The sequence below is a fragment of the Genypterus blacodes genome, unplaced genomic scaffold (assembly GCF_046128005.1).
Source record: "Genypterus blacodes isolate CSIRO-AG114 ecotype Tasmania unplaced genomic scaffold, CSIRO-AGI_Gbla_v1 ptg000139l_1, whole genome shotgun sequence".
Taxonomy (NCBI): domain Eukaryota; kingdom Metazoa; phylum Chordata; class Actinopteri; order Ophidiiformes; family Ophidiidae; genus Genypterus; species Genypterus blacodes.
The window spans coordinates 1,963,628-1,984,448 of record NW_027466941.1 but is presented as its reverse complement, the minus strand read 5'-3'; the positions used below and the strand labels follow the sequence as shown (position 1 = coordinate 1,984,448).

The window sequence follows — 20,821 nt, the reverse complement described above, 5'->3', positions numbered from 1 at the left end:
GAAGTAAATTACTTATTTCAAATTTGAAAAAATCTAATTATGACTTGCTAATAAAGTTTCAGCCATTTGAGTGAGCATGGGTCCTTAGGGGGCAGTACACTCAAAGAGCAGGGATATATAGTCTCTAAATATAAATAATTAAATCAATTAGTTTCTTTTGTCTGGTAAGTACAAATGTGAAATTTTCATTGTGTCTGAAGTCATCTTTGTTCCTTATTTTAGTTTTCAAAAAGTACAAATACATCAACTGTGGAAACAACAGAACAACTCCTGTATGAACTTGCCGGGATGTGAAGTGTGAGTGTTCAGAACGTGTTTTCTCAAAGATTTTATTTATCTGAAGGTAATACTAATAAATAATACTAATATAAAATCTGGTCTATGGTTGCAAGCTTGGAACAGAACCGATCCGCTCTCTTTATACTAAAGCAACCGGGTCTTTTCCATAGTAATAATTGTATTGTCAATAACTGTCCTCGAAACTGGACCAGAGTGCTTGCCTGGGGTACACAACAAGCTGCAGTAAGCAAAGCCGACCAGCAGGAGGCAGTGCACGTTGTAAACAGGCAGCCCACAGACTGAGTCGCTCGGTTCTCCATTTTGTATGTTTTTCCTGGAGGTTAGCGCCTACTTTCCTGATGGCTAGTAGCGAATTATCATAGCGCAGCTGCCCGGACGCTGTTTGGTGTCGTATTCTTGCAGCCAGCTTGAATTCGTGAGGTGAAATTCTACCATAATCTCCGGTGCGTGTTATTTTCGGTGTATCCGCACACGGAGCCAGCGTTCGATGCGTCAGGAGTAAACATTGAGTCTGTGTTGGTGTTGATTGCCACTTTCAACCAAAACAATGTTGACAGCGGATCTGAGGAATCATTTCACACATCAGTCATTTCACGGGTGAGTATAACGAAGCGCGTCTGCGTGGCTGTGTGTTGATACAGCCGCTGGCACATGACAAACAATGTGGCGTAATTTATGATGCTGGTGGTAGAACGGTGGTGCTAGCTGGGTGGGTAGCCTTGCAGAGTAAGAGCGCTGTCAGCGTTGTATGCTAACAGTTAGCAGTAGTGTAGCTAAAGTTAGCCTAGCTGTGACTTGGATTAAGTTTGCTCTTCTGTGCCATGCGCTGTGCATGGGACTTCTAGTCCAATTATTTGGATTTTATTTGCTAATATTAATCCCTCAAACATGACCTCACGCGTACACCCCGCCGTGTCTTTATTTAGCCGTTGCATTTGCTAAGAACATAGCAGCGTCTTAGCTCTGTGCGTTAGCTGTCAAGGGCGCGCGGGGGGGCCATGCTTAGTAACTTTCTCCACACTTGTTTTTCTGTTTGTTATTTGCCAGCCGGAGCAATGAATTGCCTTAAATTTGGTAGCGTTTCAACATCACTTTTTGTCATTAATTTGGCAGCGTTTCAATATTATTCTACACAATAACAACACTATGTATTGGCGGTTGGTTTGGTTGGGGAGCCCTGTGTGTGTGTATGCGCGCGCGCGCGTGTATGTGTGCGTTAACCTGCCTGTGTCTCCCCAGAATTCAAAGATGGATAAAGGTGGAGTGAAGAAGCTATCATACAGAAGAGATGACCATCTAAGCAAGTTGGTGTACACTGAAAGTCCAGAGGAAGGAGCTCCACTCAGAGTTGCTCCTCACCGTGCCATGTCCGTCACATCTGCCACCTCTGTCGTTCTTCCATCCAGCCCCTTGATGCAGCCAGGAACTGTGCCCAACGGCCTCGGCAACAGCCCCCTTCCAGAGGAGCTCACCTCCGCCTCCGTCACTGCCACCATGGGTCTCCTGTTGGAGGACCCAGAGCCCAGAGGTATGACCAAAGATCATCGGCCTCAGCAGCAGCAGCAGCAGCAGTTGTTCTCCACACAGACATCCTCCACGTTTGGTCACCAAACTCTGGAGGAGAATTTGCCTCTGATGGAGGTCAGCATTGCAGATATTACCCAGTCCTCTATGGACTCACTTATTGGGGGATCAGACCCCAACTTTTTCCCAATGAAAGCAGAGGACTTCTCCATTGATAAAGGAGACCATGATCCCATTGATTTGGATCATGATGCTTTCGGGCACATTGGGAAAGATGTGGACATGCACCAGAAATTGTTCAGTGACAACACACTGGACCTGCTTCAGGACTTTGAGCTTACAGGCTCACCTTCTGATTTCTATGTAGGGGACGATGCTTTCCTGTCCACGCTGGCAGACGATTCTCTGCTCGGGGACGTTGGTTCAGACAGGGAAAGCAAGACCACAGCCACAGTAAGCAACAGTAACGGCAGTTGTGTAGCCTCCATCACTCTCAACGGAGGCAATGTGTCATGTCCAGACCAGTCCAGCTCGAACATATCCACTACTGCCACTTTGACACCAACAACCACTTTACCTACATTGGTGAAGAAAGAAAAGGACGCTGGTTTCATTCAGCTCTGTACTCCAGGGGTTATCAAACAGGAGAAGTCATCTGTAGGCCAGAGTTACTGCCAAATGAGCAGTACGTCCCCTGCAGACCTACCCAGTCCTGGGACCATCTCCATCTGTGGGGTTAGCACCTCGGGAGGCCAGAGCTACCACTTTGGAGTCAGCCCCAGCCCCAGCAACAGCAACAGCAACAGTAACAGCAATGAAGCTCAGCAGCAGAAGGAACAGAAGCCGGTGTCCAACTTGTATCCCCTGCTGACGACCATCGGCAGTGTCTGGAACAGAAGCCAGGTGGACAGTTTAGGGGTGCACAGGGCCACCGAGACGTTCACCACCTCTCCCACGTTCACCGCCAGCTTTGCCAGGTAAGGAAGCAGCTCTGTGACGGGTTATGTTGTCTGTTTTTATTGCAAAGACCATGAAAATAAAGTGTTTAGATGCCACAGATCAGAAGCAGAGTAGCTGGTTTGAAAGTTGTTCAGTCATTAACTTCATGTCCATTGCGGCGTCTCAATATTTGCCATCAAATCAATACAGTAGGCTTTGTTGAAGCCTTCACAGGCAGGATGACTAAGCCCGATTTGGCTGTGGAGGGAGTGTTGTTTGTGTGTGTGTGTTTTGATTGGTAAGCCTGGAGGAAAAACCGACTCCTTTTTATAGGTATTTTGTACACAGCCAGTTACCATGGTGACCGGTTTAACCTCACGGCATCTTTGAGAGATTTGGAAAGACAGACTTAACCTCAAAATTAGCACACACTTATCCACTAATCCGGTTGTGTGAAACAGGGACAGAGCTGCAGCAAAAAAGCATAGAGGTGCTGGGGAATTCCACTCCTCTACTAATCAGATCATTTGCTCGCTCGCTAGATTTGCTGGGGCATCATCCTGTTCTTCACAGTGCGACTTGAACAACACATCCTCCTAACCTAATAGCGTTGGCATTGTTATCGGCCCGTCTTTATGTTTACGTTACCAGCTGCTCTACTTTTTCCGGTCAACGCTCCGCTGGCCTACTAACGGGCCGCAGCCCCGCTCGGCCTCTCACGGAAGTATCCATTTTGTGAAGGTTCACAAGGTCATTTTGGCTCAGCCCCGCCAATCCCTCCAGTTGCATTACGCCAAAAATAACCCAGATATGTGAAGTGTGTCGTCTCTCAAAGCAGATAAGGGCCAAGGCAGAGAGCAGCCATTCACCCAACAGCAATGAATGACTCGCCGATGTAACGGGAGGTCGTTTTTTCCTTTGTCGTAAAGAGGAAACTGGGGTCGCTGGGTTCACAGACTCACTCATGTGATGTTGCTGAATCTAATTTCTGCTGTGATTTATATGAAGTGAACTGACAAATAGTCCCTCATATGGAGCGTCCACAAAGTGTCTTTTGTGTAGGGATTGCTTTGCGTGTCCCTTCAGATTTGTACGGGTTCAGCTGTGAGCTTTGCCTTTGGTGCTGGAATCCTTGAGACCTTTTCCGTGTTTGTTTTTCCATTGTACGCTTCACCTGTCTGATTCATACGTGTTGTCGGGGAGCGATTACAGAGAGCATCTGTGCGGAAACGTCTCACACAATCTACAGCACGCACGGGTTTGGGTCGTAATTGTTTGTGCAAATAACCCTTAATCACGTTTTTCATTCTTTTGTGGGCGATGCGTGATGAGTTCATAATAATTGTCACGACTAGGAAGAAAACTATTATCCCTCCAACCTTTGTGTCGTGTCGAGGTGCGTGTTTCTACATCTGGGTGTAGAGTTGTGTGTGTGTGTGTGTTTGAGTGTGTTGATGAGTTGCGACCGCAGACACTTTTGTGTGGGCGTGAACCAGTTTGTTTGTGTGTGTAAGCCAGGCGTTTATGTGTGCGTACCTGCCCGGCATGAGTGCGTGTGTTTGCTTGAACCTTTCTGACATTTAACAGCTCGGGCTGTGATCTCCCAACTAGTCGGCACGTTTAAATGCTTGAGTCACATGCAACCGGTTCTTTCCCCAGCTGAAACGCCCGTGACAGTGAGAATCCTCTCCTCGCTCTCTTATTTACTAAACCCACGCCCGTAGAGGGTTATAATTGGTTCAATGTGGCATGAAGTGATTGAAACGAAGTTGCGCTGGCAAGGATTACCTGCAGTGAATGGGGAGAAATGCGGACGGATGGCTCCTCTGGTAGGTAATCTCTTGGCACGGTCAGTAGGCCTGTGTTATGTAACCTTTGTTTTTAGCGAGGAGGCATTTCCTCCTCCGGGCTCTGATGCGCCACAGCCAGTCAGCACAGATTAGTTTGTGGGTCAGATGTAATGACTTATCCATACATCCTGCCGCTGACTTGAGTCCAACCCACCTCGTTTTGGAGCGTCTCCATTCACACAAACATCATTTATAATGTAGAGGGGAAGGTTAGAGGAATGTGACTTTTGAGTGGATTGCACGTAATGGAGGAGTATTGTTGCAGGCTGGTTTGGAAGGGGGGCTGTTCCATGTGGACAAAGCAGTTCTCTGTGGCTGCAGCATGCATGTTTGCATGTAATAAATGACTTGGGTTTTTAGTCAAATACAGTCCTTCCCTCATTCAGGCTTTAGCTGCAGTCATTCCCATAGATTCATGCCGGCAGATTTGCCTCATTTGCAAACTGGGAGGCTGCACAGTCAAAACCCAGGGCTGTTTGGATCAATGGCTGAGCTAGTTTAAAGGCTGTGTGCGCGCGCCAATGTTTTCTCATCCCGTTAAAACTCCAGAGAGATCTGCACACGGGAATGTTGAGTCAACTTTGTAGACCGGCTATGACTCACCGCTGAATGGAGCACAGCGGGGAATAAATACTCCTTCAAAACACATTAACCAACACAACAAGGTGCTAAAGTAACGTGCCGGTCTGGCTCTCATTCCAAATGGCTTTTTTTCCCCCTTCTATGTTACTCCCTCCTTTGCTGTGTGAGATTATCAGAGATCCTACAGAAGCTACACATCTACATACTAATCCTTTGCAAACTTCTCGAGCAGCATTCTTTATAATAACTTCCTGTTGATCCAACATTCCTTCCCCTCGGGTTCTGTGCTTTAGTACGGTAATAGTGTCGGGCGGAACATCCATGGCTGCTGTGGCATAAAAAGTGAACTTTACAAGCATCACAAAGGTAGGATTTATTGCAGGATTACAGCTGGGTGATACAGGGGTTAATCATCTGTGAGCATCAACGTGGAAAGCCTTATCAAACAACCACAGTCAACCCAAGTGATAAGCCCTGATTTAGGCCAAAGATATCAATGTAGGGGTGAAGGATTTCCTCTTTACATGTCGAGCACAAAGCAGGAGGGATCCAGTGACCGTCGCTTGTTATGACAACCGACAGAACCTTAGTCCGAACTGTTTCAGCGTTGGTCATAAATCAGCCCCTGACCCTATTCAGCACAGTTATCGGCCGTATCTGTCCCAAGTCTTTCTTTGGCAACCGGTTTGATGAATGAAGGGACCCTGGTCTTTGGTTTGTATACAGTATATGGCCTATATTTGGTGTATGAATAGTGTTAGGCTTCACTCACAGCTCAGTGTTTGGAGAGTAATCTTTGAACAGAGTCTCTATTCACTGCTCAAAGTCTTGCTCCGACACGCCCTCACCTCTCTCTCTCTCTCACTCACTCACTCTGTCCCTCTCTATCACTCTATCTCGACCTCTCTATCGCTCTATCTCCCCGTCTCTCTCATTCGACCTATACGTTGTTGCTTCCTGCAGTCAAGGGCAGCGACCTCGACTGTCAGCAGAAGCTCCCGGACTGCCGTAAATCGCCCGTCCTCCCGTGTCTTTTTTCGCCCGGGCGTGTTTGTGACTTTGCTGAGACGTGTGGGCACTGTGTGTGTAGCTGTGCGCATGTGTGTGTGCGTGCGTGCGTGCATGTGTGGGTGTGTCATGAGCACTGTGGCAGGCACACAGGCGGACCACAGACCGCTGCTGCTCTCACTCTGCTGACCTACTTTCTCTCCCGCCTCCCCACAGCTGGCGCCGAGTGCACGCACCAGATCAAATGCCTGCCATTCCACTCACTTCTTCTGTTATTACCGCATACTCCTGTAAACCGCACTTTTGCTTTTTTTGTATTGAGTTTTTGTTATGATTTAACACGATAGAGGGCTGCAGAAATCCCCCGTTCAGAGGTTTTAGAGCCAAAGTTATTTCATGCTTATTCCGTCTTAGTTTCACGCACAGTTGTCTCGTCAGCAAAGTGGGTCTCCAGGAGTGGAATCCTCCCTCTTCTAGCGGTATGTAGTCCAGCTGAAGGTATTACAGTAATGCACGCAGCAACGGCAAGCCTCTGATTCGTTTTACAGCCCAGGAAGCCACCTAACACCTACGCAGCCACTTACTGCTCCGATTATGGAAACTAATATGGAAACTTGGATCCTTGGGGGTTTTTCTTTCCACCAGAGAGTTACTGTAGGTTAAGTCATCTCCTGTGATGTTTGAAGCCATACACATGCTACTGCTCAGGGCTATTAAACCCGCGAGCACATTTGTCAATAAAGCATGACAAAGGAGGAGACGGTTGACACAAACAGAGGCACGAGAGGGCCGTGTGACACAGAGGTGCAGGGTGCTGCTCTAGTCTCACTAACTAGGCCACCAGTCGGGTTGATAGACGTAGATATCATTGCTATTGCTGTAAACTCGCTCCACAAGACGGTATATCCCCCTGGTGACAAACTGTTGTGAAAATGCATCTGTTATGTAAAGTTACATAGACGAGCATGACTTGAAGTGGCTCTATTATGTGTTACTAGCAGCTAAAAGTAGATGATTGAGAGAAGTGCAGTCTGTAACCAAACAAACCGAGCCTCTGCAGCCCTGATAAAAGCAGTTTTGTTCTGTGAGAGTGACTCGGAGCGTGCAGACCAGTTCCCCTTTCTATTTTGGTGACCCGTGCCTGAGGGAAGGAGCACTTCCTGGTCCTCCTCTGCTCCTCACGTACGGTACAGATCAGGTGGTCAGCCTGTTCGTGCAAAACTAATGGCGACAGTCATGATCTGCTGTTAATGTTTTATTTGTTTTTAAAGCAGCGTGGCCTGGTCCAGCTCACCTCATGCATGCATGCCAGAAACAACCTGTAGCTGTACGTGCTTCTCACTAAGAAGTCTCAGTTACACTCACTGGGCAGGAAATAGGTCATGCAGGATGAGGTCGGCACAACAGTGGAATAGCTCTGTGGCAAAAACGGTCCACAGCTTAAATACGGCTGCACAATGTGTTGACGTTCCTCCAGTTGGTGCCTGGAGTGATAAAAGGGCCGGAGTGTAGACAGGGTGCTCGTGACACTCGCAGGAAAAAGGGGATTATTAATTGTGGAGCGGGGAACCGAGCTACGGGCATTATCATAAGTGCAGGCAGAGAGATTTTCCTCATTAAAAGCCAGACGGGGTTGCTCACGCTCGTATAGTGAAGCAGTTAACTTTCTGGGCCTGTTTTCTCGAGGCCCATCTCAGGGTGTCTCATTGTGCCGTAAGCTCAGCGGTGACCGACAGTAAACTCTTGCGAGAATGCGAGAGCTTCCTGTCGATGGCGTGTGCGCTCCAGTTCAGCATATGGTTTCATATAAAGGAAGCTCGGTCTCCCCACACGCCAGTTTGCCACTTTGATTGCGTTACCTCCGTCTGTCCACAATAACAAGACGTGTGGCTCGGTGGCACGACATCGTTCACTGCTATCAACTGATTTCCAGAGAAGAGAAGAATGCAGTGCGGTGGGACTTCAGGCCTGCCTTGTTGTTGCAGCATAAAGAAGCTGAGTAATGCTGCAGTAATTGGATTTAGACCGGTAGCCTAAAGCCTTCTCATAGTAAAGCTGCCTGTTGACACCTTTAGCCCATGATCCCTGTGGGCCAGTGAAGGACTAATTTTGTCAGCCCCTTCCCACCCTCTGACATCACACTCATCGACTGAAGCCGCCCTCCTGGGGTCGGGGGGGATGGGAGGTGTGTGTACTGCCGAGGAAGCTTAACAGACCTGGGGCTTTGTTTACGTTTAGAAGGCTTGGCAAAATTTAAACACCGCAATCAGGTTTGAATAGGTATGACGCTGCTAATCAACACGCACAACTTTATTAACACCCCGCTTTCAGACCCTTAGGAGGGGGCGGGGCTTCAAAGAAGTCACATATATTTCACATCAGAGGAGCAAAGGGTTATATTAGAGGGCTACGAAGAAAATTAAAGCTGTAAAGATCACAAAGAGCAACAACACATAAAGCCGGAGAGGAATGCTGGAGGAAAAAAAATGCAAATCCTGTAAATGCTCAAGTTAATGTGTTTATATTATTACTACACTCTGACATGTCTGACTGAACTCCTTACAGTGTTTAAAACCTCTACGAAATGAAACCTGTGTGTGTGTGTGTGTGTGTGTGTGTGTGTGTGTGTGTGTGTGTGTGTGTGTGTGTGTGTGTGTGTGTGTGTGTGTGTGTGTGTGTGTGTGTGTGTGTGTGTGTGTGTGTGTGTGTGTGTGTGTGTGTGTGTGTGTGTGTGTGTGTGTGGTCCTATATTTCATAATCTATGTTAAGTTGGATGTACACACACACACACTTAATTCCACGGGATCCTGCTGGAACGATGACATCATTTCCCCAAAGGAGAGCTCCTTTGGGGACTTGATTGGTGAACAGGCGCTTCTTTATATTTCAACCCGTCTCTGTAACAGGCCAGCCGTGGAAGCACAAGTTACCGTGGCGACACAAGCACGTGCAGAAGCGAGGCAGGTTTCGTGACATAACAAATTCCGACTTAAGCCCAAAGTTATCTAGCTAACTCCCTCATCTGGCCTGGTAGCACAGCCCTCTGCCGCTCACCACACCTTCTTTTATGGGCGTTTGTGTGTTCGTGCGCATTAAGGAATCCCCATAAATGTGTGGCGAGGCAGATAGCATGCGGGTGGCGTCATTGTAGCAGCACAGCTCTTTCATATGAAATGTATTTATATCCCTTAAAGCCCCCAGCTGTCTTTGTTTATGTTTACCAGCAGAGTTTTGGCTGTGATCCGCGGCCCGTCGGCCCCATTCGTGGTTTTCTGGACTGCATCCTGTTCAAAGCAACACTAACATGATATTGGTGATAATCGTTAAAGAGCGAGAGCACTTAATGAAGATATGGAGGCAAAAATGTAAGAATGGAAACAAATAGAGTTGTAATTATCACAGCATTATGTATTATCCTTAAATGAGAGTCTCGAGATCGTTTGGCAGGATGTGGCCGAGGAGACTGCGAAGAAAGAATCAGACGTCTGTAATTAAAGATGTCGGCTCTTTGCTGCGTGCGTTCAGGGCGCCGGAGGGTTCAGGTGGAGTCCAGGCCAAAATAAGGGGGTGAGCGCTCGGGGCAGATGTACTGGAAGCTGAAGGCGGAGAAGCTCAGCGCTCAGGAAATGAAGGCTCACAAATGCCACGGAACACAGATGTATCCAGTTCAGAGGAGGGGAAATGGACACGGAGACACTGACCCCAGAGCTCTGACCAAGGTCCTCTGACAGTCGCTGCTCCTCATAGAGAGGCGCCCGGGTGGGGTTTCACGCTTTGAGGTTTCACACAGGTTTGCCCCGGCCAGCTGCGCCCACTCACCGCTCGGGCCCGGCCTGCTTCGCCCTCTCGTTCAACTTCAACGCTGAACTCCCCTGCCCAAGCCCCCATAAACGCATCAGTGCTCGGGTAATGGTGGTAGTCGGGACGGGTTGTGTTTGGCTGTGGTGACAGACGGGTGGACTTGTGGACGGACACACACATTTGTTGCCGCTCCAGCTCTCCTCTGAGTGCAGGCTGTTGTTTTTGTTGCTGTGGCTGCTGGGTTGGAAAGGGGGTGTGATCCTCTGGCACACGAATAAAAGCAAAGCTCGGCATCCTCTAGTGGTAGCTCTGAGGAACTGCATCTCTCACCCAAACTGCATGCTTCCTGTGAGCGTTTGGAAAATGTTTTTTATGAGAACTGCTGGCATCAGGGTCTGAACACACACCCATCACTTCTGCTCTCATGGCCCATGTTTCACACAATGCTGCTCCCTGTTGCTCACTTTGATTTTGAAAACTGATAAAACGAGACAACAAGGACCACATTCTTCTAATGATAGTGTGTTTACATTTACTGATATAGATGTAGATTACAGGAATGTAAACATGAGCTGAAGCTGAGCTCAATCTTCCAGGAGGTTTGATGAAGTGTTCGTTTAAAATCAATCTGTTTAATAGAGATTATGTTTCTCTTTCCCATTTCCTTCTTGTCTCCCTCTAGTTCTACCTCTAGACAGGACCCAGGCGTGGCTTCGTCCTTGGCCCAGGGAAAGACCGGGGCTCATAAAATATGCCTGGTTTGTTCTGATGAGGCGTCAGGCTGCCACTACGGCGTGCTCACCTGTGGCAGCTGCAAGGTCTTCTTCAAGAGAGCCGTGGAAGGTACAAACCCTTTTGATTCATTATCCCTAATAAATGCAGCGATCACATCAGTTTGCTCGAATGCTGGAGGGGTTCCCAGTTTTAGGTTTTAGGCATGAGAAGGAAATGACTGATGCACAGCTTATTTGTTCCCCCCTCCTGTATTATTTACCACAGAAACCAGTGTAAATAACATTTGTCTTCTTCCTTTGTGTCCCACAGGGCAACATAATTACCTGTGTGCTGGGAGGAACGACTGCATAATAGACAAGATCAGGCGGAAGAACTGCCCAGCATGCCGCTTCCGTAAATGTCTGATGGCGGGAATGAACCTGGAAGGTGCGTTTAAGGAGCGAGCTTATTCCTTCAGCTGCGCCAAGAACTTCTGACGTTTTGTAAAATCCCTTTCAGCCCCCGTCCTGTCACATCCTCTCACGTCATGTGTCCCTGTTGTTTCTCCCTGCAGCTCGCAAAACCAAGAAGCTGAACCGCTTAAAGGGGATCCAGCCGAGCAACCCTCCAGAGGTACAGACTCCCCCTCTGCCGGTGGAGACTCGCTCGGTGGTGCTCACCTGCATGCCCCAGCTGGTTCCCACCATGTTGTCCCTGCTGAAGGCCATCGAGCCGGAGACCATCTACGCCGGCTACGACGGCACCCTGCCCGACACGTCCACCCGCCTCATGACCACCCTCAACAGGCTGGGGGGCCGGCAGGTCATCTCAGCCGTCAAGTGGGCCAAGGCTCTGCCAGGTAGGAGGGGCCGCTCGTGTAGACCCTCGTGTTTCTCCTGCTTTCAGAACTCATAACACCCGTAAAAAAAGAAGCGGGTTAGAATGTTAGGTTTGTGAATTATAGCACAGAAGGTGTATTTTTATGTTTACGGCGGTGTTTGAGCTCAGACATAACCCACAAGTGCAGCTTTTATGTGTACTTATACTGTCCACGGTTGGAGATGCTATAAAATATCAACTGCGGCTCCGTCTGGATCCGCTCCATCTGTGACTGGATTGAGACATTTGCACATTTAGAAAAAGAGAGATCCAGTTATAGTCTGCACATAAAAAGAATCTGGGGGAGTGGAGCTGTTTAAACTGGGCATTGATAGACATTCTATCACATTTAGGTCTCATTGTTGCAAGTTTACGGCTCATTAGTCGCACCCTCACCCCCTCTTGACCCCCTTGCCCCCCATCAGGTTTCAGGAACCTGCACCTGGATGACCAGATGACCCTGCTGCAGTGCTCCTGGCTCTTCCTCATGTCCTTCGGTTTGGGCTGGAGGTCTTACCAACAGTGCAATGGCAACATGTTGTGTTTCGCACCAGACCTCGTCATCAACGAGTACGTATCTGCCTGTCTGCCTGCCTGTCTGTCCCTCACAGCTGTGTTTCAAACCCTATCTGTATTTCGTCCTCACAAACGGCTGCTTCATCCTCCTTGTAGTGATGTCATGACTGAGAGTGCTCTGAACGTAATCATGCTGGGGGCTTAAACGTTAATATGTAATGTGATGATCAGAATGAATATGTGATAAGGTTCTGTCCTTCAGGAGCCAAAGTGCTGCAGCTCCAACACTAAATTCACTTTTACCATTTAAATCTAAATCTGGTATTAATGGGATGTAAACGGTGAATACAGGTTCTATTAAATCTTTAATCGTACATTTGAATCTGAAGTATTTGTTCATGTTGTGTCCTCCTTATCGCACAAAGCATTACTTCATCGTTGGGCTGAGTCGGCCATCTTAAATCTGCACTCTCAACACTTCTACACTCACAAACTGATGAACTGCATTTTATTTTTTTCGCAAGAATGATCAAAATAGGATCCTCACACGGTTAGCGGGGGAAACCTTGAACTTTTAATCTGGGGAGATATTACAGGGAGCCGCCTCTGCTCCACAAGGGAGGCGACGCAAGCAAAGCTATAAATCAGCCCTGATTAAAGCAACCTGGGTATGGGTGTGTTTGTGACCTTTGTGACCCCTTGATTCCACAGGGAGCGGATGAAGCTGCCCTACATGGCTGAACAGTGCGAGCAGATGCTGAAAATTTCCAGCGAGTTCGTCCGGCTGCAGGTTTCCCATGACGAGTACCTGTGCATGAAGGTCCTGCTGCTGCTCAGCACAGGTCAGCCTGGGAACAGAACAATGATAAAGCACTTTGCCAACTCATTCAGCTAAGATGCTATGATCATAAGTCCTCATTCGTCCTTCATAGACCTGGCTGCTAAATGCTGTGTAAAGTATTGGTAAATATGTGATCCTGACCTCTGTGCCAGATGATAAACCTTCATCTTCCCCTGCAGTACCAAAGGACGGCTTGAAGAGCCAGGCGGTGTTTGAAGAGATCCGGATGTCCTACATCAAGGAGCTGGGGAAAGCCATCGTGAAGCGGGAAGAGAACTCCAGCCAGAACTGGCAACGTTTCTACCAGCTCACCAAGCTGCTGGACTCCATGCATGAGGTAGGTAGACCCAACACACACACTTAAGGCCAGAGAACACTGCATGAAGAGACGCCTCAGTTATCCAGACACATTATGGTATCTGTTACCGTAGTGATGGGATCCCTATCTGATCTGGTTGATGACATTGTGGTGAGGCTCACTTATCTCATGTCTCATCCCTGAGTGGATTCATTCAGACTCCCAACAGCTCTGACCAGCTGCTGCGTCAGAATCAATAACAAGAAAAGGTTCCTGTTTCTGTAATAAATCAGAAACGGGAGCTGAATGGTCAAGGAAGGGATTATATATATGTGTGTGTGTGTGTGTGTGTGAACCATCTCTCCACTGTGCCTCTGCAGATGGTCGGTGGACTGCTCAACTTCTGCTTCTACACCTTTGTGAATAAATCGCTGAGTGTGGAGTTCCCCGAGATGCTGGCGGAGATCATCAGCAACCAGTTACCAAAATTCAAGGCCGGGAGCGTCAAACCTCTCCTGTTCCACCAGAGATGACTGTGCACTTCGAAAGACACAATGCCTTAAAAAAAAAAAAAGAATCATGCCACCACATTACCCCCCCCCCCCCCCCACCCCCCCAGAGAGGAAGAGGGCAGAAATGCAGACGGCCGGACCCTAGGAGAGGAGGAAGAGGAAGAGGAGGACGACTGTTTGTTTGGGAGCGAGTACGCCACGCTGCGGTGGTTTACGGGTCTGGAGGGAAAGAGCAGAGAGACTGAAGGTATTTGTGTTAAGCCCAGAGGTTTCTTTTTGTTTTGTTCTGGCAGTCTAAAGACGACGTAGCGTAATAACAAATAGGACTCCTGTTGTAAGATACAAGATAATCACTGAGCAGAATAGGCTAAACCCTCCATGTTGTCTCAGGTCTCTTAACCTTCAGATACAGAACGATATCTAAAGTAGATAAACAAAAAAACAAACAAATATCTGTGTACAGGCTCCAATAGTATTTTCTACATTTTTCCAATGGTAACAGTTTTTACAGTTTTCCAGGTCCTTGTCGCCTGGTGAAGGTAACAAAGATGAATTAATATCTACGCTCTTCAATAGGCTTTTAGACTGTATGTTCCTCTTTTTAGTTTTTATAGGAGGTTGTAACGAAAAAATGTTTCTCAGACTCACAAAAGGAAAAAAAAAAGAACCTGTTCACTCCGGTCATTCCTTTGAAGCATGTAGTCTTCATCGCTCTGATGCTTTGTGACCACGTGGATTTCTTGCCCCGCCCCCCTCCCCTCCCCCGGACTGTTTCAAGGAATCATTTCTCCCACAAGCCAACTCTTCCAGGTTTACACACTTTTTTGATTATAAGAAAAAAAAGAAGGAAAAAAAAAAGAAGAAAAGGGAAAACATATGTGCCTTTTTTAGCTTCCGAATCTTCGCCGTGTTCGCTCGCCGTACGGATAACCGTCACCGGGGCGACCCTCATTGTATGTCGATTGTACTTTTTTATATTTACAAGCAGTTGCCGGTTTCCCTTTTTATTTTCCTTGTTTTTTGTCCCATTTCTTCCATTAATGGCTGTTTGTGTTGAAAATTGGCAGCTCAGTCATCCCTCATCCCTCTTGTGTGTGTGTCGTTAGGAACGTCTACCCGCCGCTCGCTTCCCTCCCGCACACTTTATCCCCCCCAAGTGCAATCGGAGCACTTTGTACCCTGCTAAAGGCTTTAAATGACTGTGAAACCAAGGCTGATGTGCTGTTTCAGCCTTTTGATAGATGATTTTAAGTGGAAGTTAGATTATAATTTAGTTTTGTTCCTGTTGGTAAAAGAAGCCCGCACCTGTTACTATTTTCGTGGCCCCGCCCACACCACAGTAGTGTCATGACTGGAATGTGATAGATATCTGCGTCGAGCAATCAGGACAGAGAGAGGGTGTGTGTGTGTGTGTGTGTGCGTGTGTTCTCCTTTTCCCCTTTAACTCAATTAGAAACGTCAGCACCGAATTTGGATTGCTCCTAATTTAAAGCCTATGCAGAATTATAATTTTGATTTTGTATACGGTGCTTTATTTTTTTTTTAAAGTCAGCACTTAAATACGAAAGCGCTTCAAACGCCCCGATCGGCCCTCTGACGCTCCTCTAGGCACCTTGTCTTAATGTCCGCTCACATTAGTGTGTCTGTGTGTGTGTCTGTGTGTTGTCTAGTACGTTCGCACGTTCGTTGGTGTGTTAGGAAAGCAAACCACACCCCACCCCGATGCGTTAAAGCACTTAGCGTGGGAGCGGCCTGGTAGAGTCGCCTCACAGTCAAACTGTAGCTTCACCCGGTCCTCCTTTCACTCTCTGGGAACAATTCTCAGTGCCAAACTCTGTTTTCATAAGTCAGTGTTCACGTCAGATGAGTAAACCAGTCCCAGAGTGGAAGCTTCTTGATTCAACAGAGAGAAAGTCCTGGATTGTCTCACCCCCTAAGCTCCGCTGGATTGGGGTTCTTATTAATAATTGATACCTGAGCTTTATAACACAAAGCACTCGCAGATGTAATTGTGTGTATTTACACCGAATGATGTCGATGTAACCGTTTCCCCCTTCTTCTTCTTCTTCTTCATGTGTGGCTATAAAAGGATGTGGGAGTTTGAAATATGTTGTAATGTTTTCCATCACACAGTTTGTATGATTAGTTTTGTCATCAGTCAGTCAGTCAGTATGTTTATGTTGGGGCTGTCACTCATATAATCCACCGCCTGGTTTAAAAACAACAACAAAAAAAAGATTAAAAAATATACAGAGCAAGAAAAAGGAAAGAAGCATCGTTTGTTTGGGAACATTTCACACGTGTGTGTGTGTGTGTGTGTTGTATAACGCAGCAGCATGAAAGATGACACACACAGGTTTGATTGATTGATGCAGCGATGGTATAAATAGCATTAAAGACAAAAAGCCATTATTATGCAAATACGCACATTACTCACACCATCGCCTACATTTGATTGATCCCAATGTGTAATTTAACCTGAAATGTGTTGATTTGTTTGTTATAAAGCTGGGATTGGAAATTTGCCTTTTTTAATTTCTCCATTTTGTCTCTTTAGTAAAAACAGATTGTGACAGATTCAGAAACAAACCAATCACTCCATTACTAATCACAATGATCAATAGTGACAGCCCTTGTTTCTATGCATGGCACAGCTTTGATTACACTGCGATTAAGGCGGGCATTTGATTTCTCATGTTGACATCAGAACAAAAGCTTCTTTACTTGTCATTGTGTCGCATCTTCGCCCCCTTTTTCTTGCCTTAATCGCAGTTCACACAAATCAAGAGTGTGTGTTATGCATTAAAAACATACTGAGTGTGTTTCATCCCACTGTCATCACGCTCATGTTATGTCATCATGTGTGTGTGACGCACAAAGTAATCCAGGTATCAAAGAGAATGTGAACAAGCTCTTCCCTCACAGTAAACCCAAGCATATAAAAGGTGAAACACTGTGGATTTTGACAGGATTGGATACGTTTGTCAAAGAAGTAGCAACGTAAGCTAACTGTAGATCACCTGTCAGTCATATAGGACTCCTCCCCCTCCCTTTAACTCCTCCCCCCATGCTCAGGTTGTTGTCTTCTTGATATTATTTGTGCTTATCCGCGTTGGGTTGTAGTTGTGTTTGACTCTACGAACCAAAAACCCTTCAGTCTAGACTCCCATACTTACGTTTCTTTTATGTGTTTGTGGTATTTAAGTCAGGAAAAGTTCAGGTAAGTTTCATGTCATCTAAAGTGTTCCCCACCCTCCATCTCAAGTCCTCCAGCGTTGTATTCTCTTTTCTTTACTCGTTTATCTCCGAGTCGCGTCTTCATAAAGTGCGGAAGGGTTATATATTTACTCAAGGGTTACTTTCACATTCAGTGTTTCCAAATCTCTGCCTCCTGCCGCCGCCGCCAACGCCGCCGCCGCTGCTGCTCATTAAGCAGGTAAACCAACTCGCACACCTCGTATCCTTACTCACCTTCTCCCTCTCTGTTTGGGAGGGAGAGAGATCTACAACAGAATATGCAATAGAAACCTACACAGCTCACCTTTCACACAACTTCACCAGACGGTTGCTTCCTTTTTCTCATGTTTTTTCAGATATAAGCTATATTTTCCATAGACCGGAGATTCACATGTAAACTTATCTCTGCAGGACAGATCTTCAGGAAAAGATACAAAACAATTTCACCCAGACTGCGCACAAAAAACAAAGCCTATTTGATGTTTGACTACAAGGTGACCAAAGCGATGACAGACAGACACACACCACATGTCAGTGCAAATCAAAGAAGCTCCTAGATGACAAATGTACAGCTCTTTGTTATTTTTTAAAAAACACCTTTTTTTTGTATTCTAACGCAATGGCTTTGGTCAGAAATTGTGTAATACTGTGAATAGGATCCGAGTCAGTCTTTTTTCACACACACAACTGTTTGTGAAAGTAATCAACCAGCTTGAATCTAAAAAAGATTTGCACTACCCAAATATTGTTTTAAAATCTATTTTGTATAAAACATATGCAAACATAACTTTTGAGAAATATCAAAGGGCAGATGGTGTTTCACTGGTGTGTGTGTGTGTGTGTGTGTGTGTGTGTGCGTGCTTTCTCTGAATCTTTTTGTTTTGCTTAACAAATTGAATATGTACATATAATCCATTGTAAAGAAAATGTGGTGTATTTGTCTCAAATAATAGTTTTTCTATACCCTCTGTATTATTTCTCCTCTGTAGTGTGAATCCTGTTGATCTTTTCCTGCATTGATTAAAGGTCAAACTGTCTCCGTGTGTGTGGTTCTTCTGAAAACCCCATCCTAACAAAGCAGCCGCCGTCCCTGCTGGAAAACCCTTTCAGAGTTCCAGGTTGTTTTAGTGATGATTCTGGACTTTTCTGTTTGTTTTCCGGACTCTTCAGGCCTTTTCATGTTTTGTTTCCTTGACTTTCCAAAGCTCAGTTGGCTTTTTCCAGACTTATCAAGGCAACTCTGACATGTTATGACATCTTATCTCACCCTCATTTTTGGGGTTATTCACAATTTGTCATCGATTCCAGACTTTGGAAGATTATTCGATTTAATTTTTTGTGATTATTCCAAACTTGTTCTAGATTTCTTGACTTTCCTTTTGACCAGTTTATCCGTGTTTCTTTCAGACTTTTCAAGGTTACTAAGTTACCACCTCTCATTCTCAAACCTCCCCAAAGTCAGCATACACCTTACAAAGCTTTGTCACGCGTTGATTGATAAGATATGAGCCTCCGAATGAAGGAATGTTCTCCTTTCCAAATTAACACACTTCTGCCAGTGACTGAATTCTGGTCAAACGCACTGTTCACCTGCTGAGGTGCGAGGCTCAGAACTTATCAATCGTCACACCTTTTGCATTATTCATGCTGTGCGCGCATCAGCTGACGCTCTCGGCTCAGATCCCACTGGAAGTTCGGGAAATCCTCGGTGACGCGCATCTGTCTTGTGTGGTCGAAACGCGCGTCCCCGCCACAACAACACCTGATCGCTGCGGGCTGACGAACCCCGAGGGTGCGTTTGTCTCACGGCCAACTCCCAGCGAAGCGGACCGGACCGGACCGGACCGGACCGGGCCGCTCTCGAGACTGACGTTTACCGGGATGGCGGAGGGAGCGAGCGAGCAGCGGCCGTGGGACTACAGGCGGAGGACCCGGCTGTACTGCATGAATGGCGGACATCACCTCCAGATCCTCCATGATGGGACGGTGCAGGGCCACAGGGACGACGGGGACCCGCACAGTGAGCATGCAACACATACACACACACACACATGATGACGACATACACACGCTGAGTATTTAAGGGCCTAAACATGTTGATAACAGACTAAATAATAGAGCCTGAGCTGAACAGAGGTTGATCCAACAGCTTTTAGTTTAATGTATTAAACTGAACTGGAATAATAGAAGTACACTCTACACTGAATGAGACTACAACTGGGGATTCTATCATCATTCTTAGCCTTAGTTCAATTTCTCTATGGTGACAAGGAGCAAACCTGAGAGACTTCCTCTTCCTCAGCATCATATGGAACTGTGTGTGTGTGTGTGTCAAGTCTGAGATTTAGTGATGGATCGTTTTTTCTTCCAGCGGTTCTAAAGCTCAAAGCCGTGGACAGAGGAGTGGTGATCATCCAGGGAACAGAAGCAGAGCGGTATTTGGCCATGAGTGATGAAGGTCGTTTGTACAGCTCAGTGAGTATCCATTAAACTGACACACACATATTTATGATGCAGAACTGTGTGTGTAAAGTGGGATGATGCTAGGAATGCAAAAACAGGAAAAATGTCTAATTAACCCAAACTCTGATATGCTTGTGTTTCCCTCTCAGCCAACAGTTAACGACGAATGTTATTTTCTGGAGAAGTTGGAGGAAAACCACTACAACACGTATCAACCTCAGAAATACCAGGACAGGAAGTGGTATGTAGCACTGAAAAAGAACGGCAAAGCCAAACCGGGACCAAGGACCCACATTGGACAGAAAGCCATCTTCTTTCTTCCCCGGCAGCTGGAGGATTCTGGAGAGTGAAGACAAGGGAAAGCTCCACATGCTCATCAACACATAGGTAACACACTCACAATGCATCTGAAGCTGCACCAAGCAGACAGCTCTGTTTGTTAAACTCCATCCATTTCATCAGCTTGTGTCTTAATGTGGTGGGTGGGTGAAATCATGGCTCCGCCCACCTGAGAACATAAAACATGATTGACACTTAAGGTATCACTTATCTTATGGTTGTGCTGGTATTTTCTCAACTCTTAAGGTTTTTCCCAAATCAGATTCAGTAGAGAAACATGTTTTGAATTCCTGTCATGATTTAAAGACGTCTTACGTAAATTCTACCATAATGTGTTCAAAACGTGTTCATTAACAGTAATTGATCATTCAGTCTATTCTTTGATGTATTTACCACAGTTTATATCAAAAATCTCACCAATAACCACTTGATGTTGTCGTTAGGTTTGATTTATAAAAAATACTGTTACCAAAACAATAAATTCTGACATCTTAACATTTTCCTTCACAAAAATCAAAAAGCTGCTTATTATGAATGTATAATGTATTTATAATATTAACACTGCCTTATCCTAATGCCTAATCTGTTACACAGTCAAGTCTGACTGTCCTCCTGTTGTACTAATGTCTGTCTGTCTGTCTGTTTACTAATGTTACCATGTCAGTGTGTCGTCTTCCTCGTTATGCTGCAACCAAACTGCCGTCCTTCCTTCAATAAAGACTGAAGGTTTGAATGAAAACACTGGAGAACATTTTAATGACATTTTGCTTGCCCATCTCATCCCGTCACAGCTGTTTCTCCACTTTGAGTTAAAAGTAGCAATCGAATTGTGTCGTTACTTATTATTGCAGTCGTTACTACATTTATATTCTGAGGGATGGACGCAATTCTAGCTATTTATTGCTTATGTTGCCTTTCTTAACTCCTTGATGGCGTTTGACATTTCAATTACACCATCCTGCCACTGGGTGCCGCCAATGTGTAGCATCAAACCTTTCGTGTACACTGACCTGTGTGT

The 20,821-nt window shown here is 46.1% G+C and overlaps 2 protein-coding genes across 2 annotated transcripts; both read left to right on the top strand.

Annotated features, from left to right (window-relative positions):
• Nucleotides 1–578: 578 nt before the first annotated feature.
• nr3c1 (nuclear receptor subfamily 3, group C, member 1 (glucocorticoid receptor)) lies at nucleotides 579–18,038 on the top strand. The gene is made up of 9 exons (XM_076164898.1): nucleotides 579–897; nucleotides 1,540–2,801; nucleotides 10,687–10,847; nucleotides 11,049–11,165; nucleotides 11,293–11,577; nucleotides 12,023–12,167; nucleotides 12,825–12,955; nucleotides 13,134–13,291; nucleotides 13,633–18,038. Exons 2-9 carry the CDS (start codon nucleotides 1,549–1,551, stop codon nucleotides 13,783–13,785), a joined length of 2,403 nt encoding a protein of 800 aa, XP_076021013.1. The 5' UTR covers nucleotides 579–897; nucleotides 1,540–1,548; the 3' UTR covers nucleotides 13,786–18,038.
• A 421-nt stretch (nucleotides 18,039–18,459) lies between these two features.
• On the top strand, nucleotides 18,460–20,502 carry fgf1a (fibroblast growth factor 1a). The gene is made up of 3 exons (XM_076164970.1): nucleotides 18,460–19,021; nucleotides 19,373–19,476; nucleotides 19,614–20,502. The coding sequence occupies exons 1-3, from the start codon at nucleotides 18,646–18,648 to the stop codon at nucleotides 19,812–19,814; spliced, it is 681 nt and encodes a 226-aa protein (XP_076021085.1). The 5' UTR covers nucleotides 18,460–18,645; the 3' UTR covers nucleotides 19,815–20,502.
• Nucleotides 20,503–20,821: the final 319 nt, after the last annotated feature.

Coding starts and splice junctions, on each gene's coding strand:
- nr3c1 (XM_076164898.1), top strand. CDS start 1,549: ATGGATAAAGGTGGAGTGAAGAAGCTATCATACAGAAGAGATGACCAT. Junction 2,802..10,686: donor TTCACCGCCAGCTTTGCCAG/GTAAGGAAGCAG, acceptor GTCTCCCTCTAG/TTCTACCTCTAGACAGGACC. Junction 10,848..11,048: donor CTTCAAGAGAGCCGTGGAAG/GTACAAACCCTT, acceptor TGTGTCCCACAG/GGCAACATAATTACCTGTGT.
- fgf1a (XM_076164970.1), top strand. CDS start 18,646: ATGCTGTGCGCGCATCAGCTGACGCTCTCGGCTCAGATCCCACTGGAA. Junction 19,022..19,372: donor GGACGACGGGGACCCGCACA/GTGAGCATGCAA, acceptor TTTTTCTTCCAG/CGGTTCTAAAGCTCAAAGCC. Junction 19,477..19,613: donor AAGGTCGTTTGTACAGCTCA/GTGAGTATCCAT, acceptor TTTCCCTCTCAG/CCAACAGTTAACGACGAATG.